Source organism: Hemitrygon akajei, chromosome 23 (assembly GCF_048418815.1).
Source record: "Hemitrygon akajei chromosome 23, sHemAka1.3, whole genome shotgun sequence".
NCBI lineage: Eukaryota > Metazoa > Chordata > Chondrichthyes > Myliobatiformes > Dasyatidae > Hemitrygon > Hemitrygon akajei.
Window position 1 is genome coordinate 36,658,815 of NC_133146.1, and position 15,451 is coordinate 36,674,265.

Consider the following 15,451-nt stretch of genomic DNA (forward strand, 5'->3'; position numbering starts at 1 on the left):
TGGAACTAGCAATTCCAGTCTTTCTTTCATGCTTACGTTTAGACTGCATTAAGAAGCATGTCAGCGATTAAATTCAAATCAACTGCAAGGTGCAATCCATACATAAATCTATAACTGAAGTGCCTGGGTCTCATAAAGTAACACATTTCCTACACCAGTGCTGAAGGTTGTCCATTGTAACGTCATTCTCCATTGGTGATAGACAATTACTGGCTACTTTATTAGGTACACCTGTACACATGCTTGTTACTGCAAATAACTAGACTATCAAGCGCGTGGCAGCAACTCAATGTATAAGGCATGCAGACATAGTTAAGACATTCAGTTGTTGTTCAGACCAAACATCAGAATGGAGAAGAAATGTGGTCCACGTGATTTTAACCATAAAATGATTGCTGGTGCTAGGTTTGAGTACCTGAGAATCTGCTGATCTAGGATTTTCAAGCACAACAGTCTATAGAGTTTATAGAGAATATTGTGAAAGACAAGACATCCAGTGAGTGGCAATTTTGTGGGCAAAAATGCATTAATGAGATTGGAGAATGGTCAGATTGCTGCAAGCAGATGGGAAGGCGACAGTAATTCAATTAACTATGAGTTACAACAGTAGTGTACATAAGAGCATCTCTGAACGCAAAACAGTGAACCTTGAAGTGGATGGGCTACAGCAGCAGAGACGACACTGGGTTACACACCTTTGGCCACTTTATTAAGTACACCCCTGCATCTAATAAAGTATCCACTGAGATTATTCATTTTAATTGTAATCATCTTTGTTCACCTAGTAGAGGAATTGGATTTAGCATTCCGAAATAATGAAGTTTTTAACTTGATACAGCTCTACATAGAGCTCTTCTTATAAAGGGAGATGATTAGATTTTTCACTACCATCTGCGATAATAAAACATAACTAAATTTGAATTCATAATAGCGTAAATACTGTTTATGCATCACAGGTTTATTTAACAAAAGAAAGCTGGTAGCTTCAGTGATTTACCTCATTTAATAGGTGAAGTACTGACTTCTTCAATGTTTCCTCCTCTTTCACTTGTACGTCTGTTAATTTACTAAAGTCTGCACTTCTCTGTGGTTTAATATTCATATTTTGATATACTTTTCCTTCAATACTCTTAAATAGAACACTCATCGCCCTTGGTATGATACCCACATCATGGTCTGGTCCTGTAACAAAATAATAATTTTATGAGCAACAGTTAAGATAAAGGAGAAGCTACTTATTCCTTCTACAGAAGTATTTAAAGACCCAAACCTTGAAACGTGTAGGTTTTCCCTGAATTGGTAACACCATAAGTGAAAATTAAACAGTTCTGTCCATTCAGAACTTCCTCAATAAGGGGTTTAACTGCTCCAAATATATCTCTTTGTTTGGTTTCCGGCCCATAAACCTGGGGTGGAAAAATAAAAGAATTAGAAGCCTCCACTAACCAGTGAAACAATATTGCTACTGTCCCTATGGAACAACCTCTATACTATGCCATAAATCAAATAGTATAAACCCAATCACCAAGTCAAACACACATTTTACAATACTTTACAACAAGGAGAATACAAAGATTATATTATGGATTAATAATTCAGATCATGGTCAGTTTCATGCCTAACTTGAGTGAAACTTTGGTCAGCTCATGAGGGGAGGAGGAGGAGGACACACAAACACGCAGTTGATCTCAGTTTACAACTGATGTACTTAACATTGACTAAATCATTGCATTCAACACCTTGGAATGTCAGTCTGAGGTCTGATGTTTTAAACTGGGATTGCATTTGTTCAACTGATAAAACTATCAACTGACAAATTCATCTTCACTGCAATATACTCATGAGTCAATCCCTCAAATTCTTCAATCACAATCCAGGTATCTCCCAAATGGTGGCAACATGGGACATCAAGAAGTGACCCTGGAACCTCAACATTGATATGTGACTCTATGACATCTCATGACATGCAGGACAAACAAGCACACAAATCTCTTGCTCAGTTTTCATTTCTTGCCTTTGTCACCTTATTGATCAGTACTTCTCAATGTTGAGACTCAGAAGCAAACCACAGAATGTATTCTGGCTGGCTTCAAATACCCATCATCAAAAAATGGCTCTACAGTATGAACAATGAACAATTTGGCCATAACTTGAAGAAAACAGTTGACAGAGTAAACAGACCAATCCACTTGAGTACAATAGCCCATACCAATGTGCTGAATGTAGATGCATCTTCCATAATTTGGAGTAATGACCACATTAATCATGTTGGTATTGAAGTCACATGGGTCATGCAGCAGAACTATATTTCTTCCAGCCTGTAATCTCAGGATTTGACATATCTTTGGTACTACTTTCAGTAAACTATTTCTAATTTAACGAGTTTTGAATAGATCGAGAATATCATAATATAATTAAAAAGCTTGTAAGACAAGCCAAAGATCCCACAACCAACAGATAGGATCAAACAAATAGAATGAAAGATTAACAATATCACAACTTTGGTAGGAATAATGCCAGATGAAGGTTCTACTAACTTAGACCATAGAAACATAGAAAACCTACAGCACAATACAGGCCCTTCAGCCCACAATGCTGTGCTGAACATGTACACATTTTAGAAATTAACTAGAGTTACCCATAGGCCTCTTTTGCTAAGTTCCATGCACCTATCCAACAGTCTCTTAAAAGACCCCATCGTATCCGCCTCCACCATTGTCACCGGCAGCCCATTCCAAGCACCTACCACCCTCTGTGTAAAAAAAACTTACCCCTGACATCTCTTCTGTACCTACTTCGAAGCACCTTAAAACTGTGCCCTCTTATGTTAGTCATTTCAGCCCTGAGAAAAAGCCTCTGACTATCCACACAATCAATGCCGCTCATCATCTTATACACCTCTATCAGGTCACCTCTCATCCTCCATCGCTCCAAAGAGAAAAGGCCAAGTTCAGTCGACCTATTCTCAGAAGGTATGCTCCCCAATCCACGCAACATCCTTGTAAATCTCCTCTGCACCCTTTCTGTGGATTCTGTGAGGTGACCAGAACTGAGCATAGTACTCCAAGTGGGGTCTGACCAGTGTCCTATAAAGCTTTAACATTACCTCTCGGCTCTTAAACTCAATGCATCATATCGCTTCTTAACCAGAGTCAACTTGTGTAACAACTTTGAGTGTCCTATGGACTTGGACCTCAGGATCCCTCTGATCCTCTACACCGCCAAGAATCTTACCATTAATACTACATTCTGCCATCATATTTGACCTACCAAAATGAACAACTTCACACTGAACTGGGTTGAACTCCATCTGCAACATTTCAGCCCAGTTATGCATCCTATTGATGTCCTGCTGTAACCTGACAGCCCTCCGCACTATCCACAACATCCCCAACCTTTGTCATCAGCAAATTTACTAACCCATCCGTCCACTTCCTCATCCAGGTCATTTATAAAAATCACAAAAAATAGTGGTCCCAGAACAGATCCTTGAGGCACAACACTGGTCATGGACTTCCATGCAGAATACGACCCATCTACAACCATTCTTTGCCGTGGGCAAGCCATTTCTGGTTCCACAAAACAAGATCCCCTTGGATCCCATGCCTTCTTACTTTCTCAATAAGCCTTGCTTGGGGTACTTTATCAAATGCCTTGATGAATTTATATACACTACATCTACTGTTCTTCCTTCATCAATCTGTTTAGTCACATCCTCAAAAAAATTCAGTCAGGTTCGTAAGGCACAACCTGCATTTGACAAAGCCATGTTGACTATTCCTAATCATATTATGTCTCTCCAAATGTTCATAAATCCTGCCTCTCAGGATCTTCTCCATCAACTTACCAACCACTGGTTTTTAATTTCCTGGGCTATCTCTACTCCCATTCTTGAATAAGGGAAGAACATCTGCAACCCTCCAACCTCCAGAACCTCTCCCGTCCCCATTGATGATGCAAAGATCATTGCTAGAGGATCAGCAATCTCCTCACTCGCCTCCCACAACAGCCTGGGGTATATCTCGTTCGGCCCCAGTGATTTCTCCAACTTGATGCTTTCCAAAACCTCCAGCACATCCTCTTTCTTAATGTCAAACTTTTCAGACCGCTCTAAGTCATCCCTACAATCGTCAAGGTCCTTTACCATAGCAAATACTGAAGCAAAGTATTCATTAATCACCTCTGCTATTTATTCCATACACACTTTTCCACTGTCATACTTGATTGGTCCTATTCTCTCACTTCTTATCCTCTTGCTCTTCACATACTTGTAGAATGTCTTGGGTTTTCCTTAATCCTGCTCGCCAAGGCATTCTCATGCCCCCTTCTGGCTCTCCTAATTTCATTTTTAAGCTCCTTTATGCTAGCCGTATAAGAGATTACTACCTTTGTGTTCCTGCTTCTCAGCTTCTTTCCTAACTCCCTGCAGACTGTTTTCAGGACCTCCTCCCTTTTCCTTCCTATGTTGTTGGTACCTATATGAACCACGACCTCTGGCTGTTCTCCTTCCCACTTCAGGATATTGTGGACGCGATCAGAAACATACCAGACCCTGGCACCTGGGAGGCAAACTACCATCCGTGTTTCTTTCCTGCATCCACAGAATCGCCCGTCTGACCCCCTAACTATAGAGTCTCCCATCGCTGCTGCCATCCTCTTCCTTCCACTACCTTTCCAAGCCACTGGGCCAGAGGCACAGCCACTGTTGCTTCCCCCAGGTAGGTCGTCTCCCCCAAAAGTACTCAAACAGGAGTACTTATTGTTAAGGGGGACAGCCACAGGGGTATTTTCTAGTGTCTGACTCCTGCCCTTCCCTCTCCTGACTGTTACCCACTTATCTGTCTCCTGAGGCCCTGGTGTGACCTCTTGCCTATAGCTCCTCTCTATCACCTCCTCACTTTCCCTGACCAGACTAAGGTCATCAAGCTGCATCTCTAGTTCCCTAACCCAGTCCCTAAGGAGATGCAGTTTGACGCACCTGGCAGATGTGGCCTTCCGGAAAGTCTCCTGGACATCCCACATCTAACACCCAGTCCAGAACACCAGCCTCACAGACATACCTCTTGTTCCTCACAAGTAGCTTACATCTCCTTGAACTGTTATTGCCGAAGCCCCATTGAACCAAAGTCTTCCTACGCTGTCTCCCTCTACTCCATCACCCGCTCTATAAAGCTGTCTTCTTTTAAATCCTTCCTGCCTGTCTAGCTCGCTGATGTCCATGTGCTTGCGCCTCAATCCATACATAAAAAATTATTTTTACATGATATTTACAGTGATATTATTGTGGCCCTTCATGATGAAGAAAATATTTATTTGGGAGAGGGATGGAATTATCTTGAAAAGTACAGAATTGGTTCTGCTCCCTATTTAAGGCATTAATTACATCACTACTGCATAACTTGTACCCCACCAGTACAAAATTTAATTCAGTCTCTTGATGAAAATCACAGCACAGCAATAATCCAACAATTCTCTAGGTCATCAAATTTATAATTTACATGTGAAGTTTATGCTGCCCATTTTACTTCTTTCAGTATTAAGCTTCATATGAAATTGGACCCAAACCAATTCATTTGATTGCATTCAGTCAGAACTGCTTTTTAAAAAAAAATCAAAATAATTTGTTACACAAAAGTGAATTTCTAATTTTTTTATGCCCTTGGTTTTAAAAGATTTGTACATCAGAGCCAAAATCTTGACAAATGTAATTTTAAAACTATGCATGTTTAAAAGGATCTTACCAAATAGGCAAATACAACTTAAAGTCATAAAAACATGGATTAGTCTGTTCAAGATTACCATTACATCATACCATAATATACATAAATCTAACTTCCTTACGTGGGAAAATCTAAAGCGTTGAGCCATCTGGCCGATTCCTCGATCACTGCATCTGGAACTTCGTGGTGCTTTTAGAATCACACTAGTTGAGTTTTCTATAAACACGCAGTCCTAGGAAGAATGTCAAAATAATACATCAGATGTTCATATTCATAAAGAAAGCATTCTTCATTCAATTTAGTTAGTGATTATAGCAACCAACCTGAGATTCATTTTGTGCAATTTCAGCTTCTGTAAAAGGTCTAATACGAAGATAAACACACATATGGTCCTTTGTAGCTGAAGAATTTTGTTCAGGAACCTAAAATGGTAAGGATGCATTTAAAGTAAATTTCAGGACATAACGAATGCTTGCAGAATCCACATTTAAATTTCCATTCCTATATGCCCTTGGGAGAATAGATTTTCTTGAATAACTACAGCAGTAAAAAGGGTTGAAATATTGTTGTTAAATGAAAAATATCCAATGCTCATTGAAGCTGAGATGCAACTTGGAGCCAAACTAACATTAACCATCCCAATTGGGTTTGAGGATGTAGCCATGAGAGAGCAGCCCTAATAATGTTTTCAAGGCAACAAGGTCCCCACAAGGTTCTAATTAATGAGGAAGATTATGTCAAACAGGCCTGCCGCAGCTTCCAGTAGCACACATTCAGAATAAACTACTTATGTCAGCAATGTTACCTCTGGGGAGAGTATGTTTTTGCTACTAGTGCACACAAGTAATTAAAACTGCACAAAATTTTGTTACTCTCTATCTCATTGGCATGAGAAGTATATTTCATGATCATACACAATCCCTTTTCCCGTTCCTGATGCGGAAGCTGTTGAAAATGTGGATTTTGTGATGATTTGTTTGCAGATTTTAGAACAGTTCTAATTGAAGAAATCATTGATTCACCATGTCTAATTCCAAAGAACCAAAGTATGTGAAGTACAAAAGAACTAGTTCATTGAAAGCAGAATGGCTTAATGAAACAGCAGAAACTGCTACACTGAAAGCTCACGAAGTTAGGAACGGGTGAACTTGCTTTTTAAATTTATGGTTTTTTTTGACTATTTCAAACAACTTTAATAACATGTGAAAGACTGATGTTATTACATGCTGTTGTATTGTAAATGAGAAATAAGTCTCATTAATTGTGTATTGTTTTATTTCTTTTAAACAATGAACAACAAACTAGACTCGGTAGCTTATTATCCTTAGAATAGCTACAGGTTTACTTCCACTTAAAAAATTCAGTGCACGTTATGTTGTCACCAGGCAAAAAATTGCACAGAACAAGGTGTTTGCACACACTGGTCATTACAAATTAGAGGGAACGTTGCATGTAAGAAATAAATCGTTAAGCCAGTTAATGGGCACCTATTAAAGACTGTTCTAATTAATGTTAAACTTAAGTGTAGTTTCACATCTTCTCAAGTATTTAGATTGATACACTTAAAATGTACATCTTAGAGGTGATGCTGTGATTATGGAGAATCAGATGACCTTTTAACAAAATACACCACTCTCTGCAGGGACTGCTCCCGCTGTGATCCCCTTATGAATTCATCTTTCCCCACTAACCTCCCCCCAGCACATATCCCTGCAAGTGACAGAAATGCTGTACATGCCCATTCACCTCCTCCCTTACCTTAATTTAGGGCCCCAAGCAGTTCTTCCAGGTGAGGCAACAGTTCACCTGCGAATCTGTTGGGGTCATCTGTTGTATCCAGTACTCCCAATGCAGCCTCCTCTATACTGATAGGACCCAACATTAATTGGGGGAAAGCTTTGTCGAGTGCTTTTACTCCATCTGCCAAAACTGGAATTTTCTGGTGGCCAACCATTTAAATTCCTATCTTCATTCCTGTTCTGACATGTCGGTCCATGGCCTCCTTTTTTTTTAAATTATTTTTCTCTCTCCCTTCCCTCTTTTTCTAATCCCCATCTGGCTTCTTTTCTCCACTCACCTGCCTACAACTCCCCGCGGTGCTCCTCCTTCCCTTTCTCCCATTGTCTACTCTCCTCTATCAGATTCCTCCTTCAAGCCCTATACTTTTCCCACCCACGTGGCTTCACATATCACCTTCTGGCTATCCTCCTTCCTTTCCAGTTATGATGAAGGGTCTCGACCTGAAACATCGACTGTTTATTCATTTTCATAGGTGCTATCTGACGAGTTCCTCCAGCATTTTGCCTGCTGTTCTGTTTGCCTGCACCTGTAGAATTTTATATAACCATATAACCATATAACAATCACAGCACGGAAACAGGCCATTCCGGCCCTCCTAGTCCGTGCCGAACTCTTAATCTCACCTAGTCCCACCTACCCGCACTCAGCCCATAACCCTCCACTCCTTTCCTATCCATATACCTATCCAATTTTACCTTAAATGACACAACTGATCTGGCCTCTACTACTTCTACAGGAAGCTCATTCCACACAGCTATCACTCTCTGAGTAAAGAAATACCCCCTCGTGTTTCCCTTAAACTTTTGCCCCCTAACTCTCAAATCATGTCCTCTCGTTTGAATCTCCCCTACTCTCAATGGAAACAGCCTATTCACGTCAACTCTATCTATCCCTCTCAACATTTTAAATACCTCGATCAAATCCCCCCTCAACCTTCTACGCTCCAATGAATAGAGACCTAACTTGTTCAACCTTTCTCTGTAACTTAAGTGCTGAAACCCTGGTAACATCCTAGTAAATCGTCTCTGCACTCTCTCTAATTTATTGATATCTTTCCTATAATTCGGTGACCAGAACTGTACACAATATTCCAAATTTGGCCTTACCAATGCCTTGTACAATTTTAACATTACATCCCAACTTCTGTACTCAATGCTCTGATTTATAAAGGCCAGCGTTCCAAAAGCCTTCTTCACCACCCTATCTACATGAGACTCCACCTTCAGGGAACTATGCACTGTTATTCCTAGATCTCTCTGTTCCACTGCATTCCTCAATGCCCTACCATTTACCCTGTATGTTCTATTTGGATTATTCCTGCCAAAATGTAGAACCTCACACTTCTCAGCATTAAACTCCATCTGCCAACGTTCAGCCCATTCTTCTAACCGGCATAAATCTCCCTGCAAGCTTTGAAAACCCACCTCATTATCCACAACACCTCCTACCTTAGTATCATCAGCATACTTACTAATCCAATTTACCACCCCATCATCCAGATCATTTATGTATATTACAAACAACATTGGGCCCAAAACAGATCCCTGAGGCACCCCGCTAGTCACCGGCCTCCATCCCGATAAACAATTATCCACCACTACTCTCTGGCATCTCCCATCTAGCCACTGTTGAATCCATTTTATTACTCCAGCACTAATACCTAACGACTGAACCTTCTTAACTAACCTTCCATGTGGAACTTTGTCAAAGGCCTTGCTGAAGTCCATATAGACTACATCCACTGCCTTACCCTCGTCAACATTCCTCGTAACTACTTCAAAAAATTCAATAAGGTTTGTCAAACATGACCTTCCACGCACAAATCCATGCTGGCTACTCCTAATCAGATCCTGTCTATCCAGATAATTATAAATACTATCTCTAAGAATACTTTCCATTAATTTACCCACCACTGATGTCAAACTGACAGGTCTATAATTGCCAGGCTTACTTCTAGAACCCTTTTTAAACAATGGAACCACATGAGCAATACGCCAATCCTCCGGCACAATCCCTGTTTCTAATGACATCTGAAAGATCTCCGTCAGAGCTCCTGCTATCTCTATTTTGTGTGAAAATATCCAATCTGTGTCCTCTGTCAGTCAAATAATCAGTCATTATGTTCTCATCTTGTTTTAAGGTGGTGATCAATGATTATCCCAAGATATCAAATGAAGAATGTGGGGTAGCTGGTTTTACCAATGGCAATACAATTAAGTATTAAGGAAAGCAGCTGGGCATTCATATGTTGGAGATCATTTGCCCCTTATTAGTTAAAACAGGACATCATTAATGCTTTATAGCACATGGATTACTCATGTTGCTCATTCCTCTCTCATGTTGATAACCTTCAAGAATTCTACTGACAATATATAGAGTTCAGAGGATGGATTAGTCTTATCCTATGTATCTTGCAATCAGGCACACAATAACGTCTAGCAAATCAATCAATTTGAAGAATTTTTAGACAGCATATCAAGGTATAAAAGTACCAGTTTTATTAAGCTGATTAATCATTTTATATGAAAAAAATGGGCAATAGTTCAGGGACTGGATTAGTCTTATTCTACGAGAGGGATAGAGGAAACATGTGCCTGGAGTCAGGAGAGGTAGAGGAGGTCTTTAATGAATACTTCGCTTCAGTATTCACTGAACATGTCAACAGTAAGAGAGGATGTGCTGGAACTTTTGAAAAACATCAAGTCTGTCCAGACAAAATATAATCCAGGTTACTAAGGGAAGCAAAGGAAGAGAATGCGCCTTTGGCAATCATCTTTGTATCCTCAGGATGATTGGAGGGTGGCAAATGTTATTCCCTTGCTCAAAAAAGGGAGTATGGATAATCCTGGGAATTAGACAAGTGACTCTTACTTCAGTGGTGGGTAAATTATTGGAGAAGATTCTTAAGCAATATTTACAAGGTTTTGGAGAAGCACAATCTGATTAGGGATAGTCAACATGGCTTTATGAGGGGCAGGACATGCCTTGCGAACCTGATTGAATTCTTCAAGGATGTGTCAAAGCATATTTAACAAAATAGAGCAGTGGAAGTGGTGTATATGGATTTTAGTAAGGCATTTGTTAAGGTTCACCAGTTTATGCTCATTCAGAAAGTCAGGAGGCATAGGATCAGTGTTCCCTTTAAGATGCGTGTGTGCGCACACATCTTTTGCTACTAGCTCACAAAGGAATTTAAACTGTGCACAAAAGGTTGTCACGCTCTGCATTGTTGGCATGTTAAGTATATTTCACAATCGTATACAATCACATTTCCTTTTCCAGTTTCTGATGCAGATGCTGTTGACAATGTGGAGTTTGCGATGATTTGTCTGTAGGTTTTAGAACTGGCTTATTTATACTGTTTTTATTGAAGAAATTATTTAGTGCACACATGTTGTCACTGTGTATTTGCACGTATGTTGCAAAACAAAAACTGTACAGTACAAAATTTTTGCACACACTGGTCATTACAAATTAGAGGGAACATTACACGGGATCCAGGGAAACTTGGCCCTGTGTATACAGAATTGACCTCCCTATAGAAGGCAGAGGGTGGTTGTAGATGGAACATATTCTGCCTAGGGGTTGTTGACCAATGGTGTTCCTCAGGAATTTGTTCCTGGACCCCTGCTCATTGTGATTTTTATAAATGACTTGGATGAGTAAGTGGAAGGCAGGGCAAGTAAGTTTGTAATTGACAAAGGTTGGTGGTCTTGTGGATAGTGGAGAAAGTTGTCATAGGTTATAACAAGACATTGACAGGATGCGGAGCTGGGCTAGAATTGAATTCAACCCAGAAAAGTGCGAGCCTGATTGAATTCTTCAAGGATGTGGCAAAAAATATTTATCAAAAGTTTTTTGAAAGTTCACTTGGATGGTTGAATTTGAAGGCAGAATACGGGATGCTTGGCAATGTGGCAGTAAAGAGGGATTTGGCGCCCACGTCCATAGATCTCTCAAATTTGCTGAGCATGCTGATAGGATGTTTAAGAAGGTGCATTGTGAGTTCGCCTTCATTAGTAAGGAGGTTAAGTTCAAGAGCCACAAGGTAAAGTTGCAGCTCCACAAAACTCTGGGTAGACCACACTTAGAACATTGTGTACAGTTCTGGTTGCCTAACTATAGGAAGTATGTGGAAACTGCAGAAAGGGCGCAGAGGAAATTTCCCAGAAATACACAAGATGATAAGTGGCATAGATCAAGAGGATAGTTAAGACACATTTTCCCAGAGCTAAAATAGCTAATACGATGGGGACATAATTTTAAGGTGATAGGTGGAAAATATGGGGAGGGGGAGGAGGAGGAGGGAAGGAAGATGTAACAGGTTTTTTTTTTTTTAAAAAGCAGAGTGGTGAGTGTATGGGTTGCCCTGCAAAGAGTAGTGGTGGTGGCTATTACATATACATTGGGGACATTTAAGCAGCTGTTAGGCACATGGATGATAGAAAAAATTGGAAGGACTATGTAGAAGGGAAGTGTTAGACTGATCCTAGAGTAGGTTAAAATGTCAGCACAACAGCTTGGTCTGCAGGGCCTATACTGTGCTGTAATGTTCAATTGTCTGTGTACTATGCTGAATTAAATGAGAAACTGAAGTGAGAAATTTTTAAAACAATAAAATTTCTAAGTATAATCCCAAGGGAATGAAAACCTTAATGTATAATTTGGACCTTCACTGTGAGTACAGAAAAGCAGCTTAACAAAAGCCCAAAGAAACCCAGTTCTATTCAAACTCACATGAAATGGCCGAAGCCATAATTATATTTACCAAGTGTGATTTATTTGAACTTTCTTCCCTGCAAAGTTCATCAATCAAATCCTTTCTAATGTCAGAAAAATCCTCTGCTGTAGGAATCTCTTGATCATCACTCACAATTTCATGTGAATCTAAAAATGTGAACTTGGAATTGAGCATTGGTTCCATTCTAGAAAGAAAACAAATAGTCAAAATGAGATTGAATTTTCTGCATAATGTGATCACAATTCTAATACAACCAGCAGTGATTTGCAGAAGTGATGCATTCATGGAAGATGCTTGTTAAGAAAAATTACGCAAGTACTTGCCAAAATATACGCAGAGTGCCACGCTGAATGTAATAATCAAAGAGCATCCCTAGTGTTACTTGACCACAGGTTTCGTTCACTGTGGACTGACACGTGGATGAGGCAGGAACATGACGTCAGTATAACAAGCTGCGACGGACAGCTGAGATTTCAGTAGTGGGAAGAGAGAGGGAGAGACAGGCTTCGGATTGCAAGCTGCTGGACCAGTTTGCTACAATATGGGTAAAATACACATGCTCAAAAGATTGGGTTGATCAAAGGCATGATCATGCATTGATTGTGTGACTGTCACTTCGTATAATCCGTACGTGGATTTTTGTTGGGAGTATCCTGTGGAACCACTTTTGTTAACCCTTACCTGTATTGTGGTTACCGCTTAGAAGAAGGGATATTTCTGAGAAATGTCACATATTTCTATGTGGATTTCAGAACAACTCGACAGATAAGATCTTCGATGACTTATTTCATTTACCCAGCATGGAATCTGTGGAATTCTTCGTAATTGCCTTCTCTCTACATTTTAAACATGGATTTACAAATCTCTCCCATCATTTATTCCTTGGATTTCTGAACCTTTCTACTTTGCTATCCTAAAACTTTAAGAATTGTTCCTAAGCTTGATAGTTTGGGAGCTACATATACACACACGCATATACACGCTGTTAACTTCTGTTTATTTTGTTTAAGTTTCTATATTTTGAGTAGATACTAATAAAGATAATGGTTTTAACATTAAAACCTGACTCATTTGTGATCTATTGCTGCTAGTACGTAACACAAGTCAAACATTCCCACAAAAGAAATCAATGGAGTTACAGTGAAAATTTGTGAATTGAGGAAATACATTGAATGCTAGATGCAACTAAAAGGCACCATTGCTCAGGTGTGTAAATACCCAAACTGTTATTAAATTTCCATACAACAGATTCCAGTTAAATGCAACACATTGGGACCAGTACAATTTGGCCCAATTAAGCGGGCAACCCCAATTAGCCAATTTCATGTAAATAGTTAAAAAGGTATTAAAAAGACAAACTACTATTTAACTGATTAACAAATTGTATTTTAAATGAAATCCAAAACAGTTTAGAACACTACCAATACTACTACAGTTCTATAAAGCAGTGCATGTCCCTAATAGTTATCGATGGAGGAATTCATCCAACGTTCTTTTGGTTGACTGTAAATGAACAAAATCTGTGCTGACACCTATTGCAGATAATGGACTGCCTTTATACAATGTTTTTGAAGATTGCATCTTCCAAATCTTCGTTTTCATTGTAACATTCAAGAGGATTGTTAATACATTTATTGAATTCCTTGTAGTTCCTACCTTGATGAAATAGAAGTCATTACATTTTTACCCTCAGCTGTTTCAGGCATATGCTTGAAAGTGCATTGAGCAAAACAGTTCTGAGTTGTCTACTGCTTATTTCTCACCAACTATCAGTGCCAAAAATAACTGCATTTTGAACACAAACTCAAGCAACTGATGCTATTTGAAATCCGTTCGCTCAAAGCATGGCTTTGCAATTGCATGTTATTGATGCCAGTTAGAAACTATTCTGCAGATCTTCTGTACAGATTAAGTAGCATAGTGTCTCAAATAAACAAAGAAAGCCCCAGCTATCTTCTTAATTAGTTTTTGTTCTTTAAGAGTTGCCTCAAATAAGTGGCTGTCCTGATTAACCGATGGCCCAAGTAATCAGAAACACTGTACTTTCAAAATTATGTTTTGCTTTAACAGTGTCTCTCTCTAGACTTGTAGGAATACATTTTACTGGAATGATTATAATGAATTTCACCCACCGCCAGATTCAACAAGTGGCCTGCGCTCACCCGACTTGCCAGGTATCCCACCCACATCGCAGTAACAAATAGCTCACCTCAGCCCTCAATTCCAAGCCTCACAATGAGCCACTCTATATTGCATTTGTAGCTCATTCCACACTAAGCCATTCTTGGAAGACAATTCAAAAAAACCTACTGGCTAAATTAGAAAACTGGAAAACAAAGGACATCCAAGCAGTTAACTTATTTGATTTTTTTTTTGTTTTAGAAGATTGGTTTTCAGGCCGAAAGGAAAGAAAGAATGACTACTGTAATCAAACAACAACACACACAAAATGCTGGTGGAACACAGCAGGCCAGGCAGCATCTATAGGGAGAAGCACTGTCGACGTTTCGGGCCGAGGGTTGACAGCGCTTCTCCCTATTGATGCTGCCTGGCCTGTTGTGTTCCACCAGCATTTTGTGTGTGTTGTTTGAATTTCCAGCATCTGCAGATTTCCTCGTGTTTGTTCTACTGTAATCATCTTGGGCATGCAGGCGAATGTCAAAATTGGTGGAAACTTGGACAAGATAATACGAGATCTATGTCGAAAGTGTGAATACGTTTGATTGTCAGTACAGCCTGGGCAAAAGGGCTCATTTTCGTGGCTAGAACTCCGCGTTATACCTACAACTACCTGTAAAGCCACTTACTAAAACTATGTTGTTCATTACATTACTTGCAAACACCCAAACAATAGTGGTTTAAGACTGGTTCCAGCAATTGGTCCTCCAGCGCTATGAACAACTAACAGTGGGACCCACCAACCCAGCCGGTACTGTACTGTACTGGCGGAGCAAAATGTACAGAACCAATGAACGCGAAGTCCTCGGTAAACCCGTTTACCTGGAGGGTGAGGGTCAGCGTACACCAGAGCACAATAACACCGGATGAAGAGCCACCGTCAACAGCCGGAGACCACCACCATCCTCAGCCGCTGTCACACGGCCCGTTAACGCCGCCGTCACCCGCCTCGGATTCAAATATCCACCAATCGCCGACCGGCCGCGCTGCAGGGGCTCACGGGTATTGCCAG

General features: G+C 40.0%; 1 protein-coding gene across 3 annotated transcripts in view; it reads right to left on the reverse strand.

Annotated features, from left to right (window-relative positions):
• Positions 1–15,380, reverse strand: part of LOC140715353 (kinesin-like protein KIF20B) — a 73,535-nt gene extending 58,155 nt beyond the window's left edge. For all 3 annotated transcript variants that reach the window (XM_073027418.1, XM_073027419.1, XM_073027417.1), the window contains exons 1-6: positions 15,262–15,380; positions 12,289–12,445; positions 6,044–6,142; positions 5,842–5,952; positions 1,271–1,406; positions 998–1,182 (exon numbers count right to left, since the gene is read on the reverse strand). In XM_073027418.1, the coding sequence (XP_072883519.1) occupies positions 998–1,182; positions 1,271–1,406; positions 5,842–5,952; positions 6,044–6,142; positions 12,289–12,444 (687 nt within the window). In that variant the 5' untranslated portion in view covers position 12,445; positions 15,262–15,380. The remainder of the gene's footprint in view (positions 1–997; positions 1,183–1,270; positions 1,407–5,841; positions 5,953–6,043; positions 6,143–12,288; positions 12,446–15,261) is intronic.
• Between the last annotated feature and the right edge of the window lie 71 nt (positions 15,381–15,451).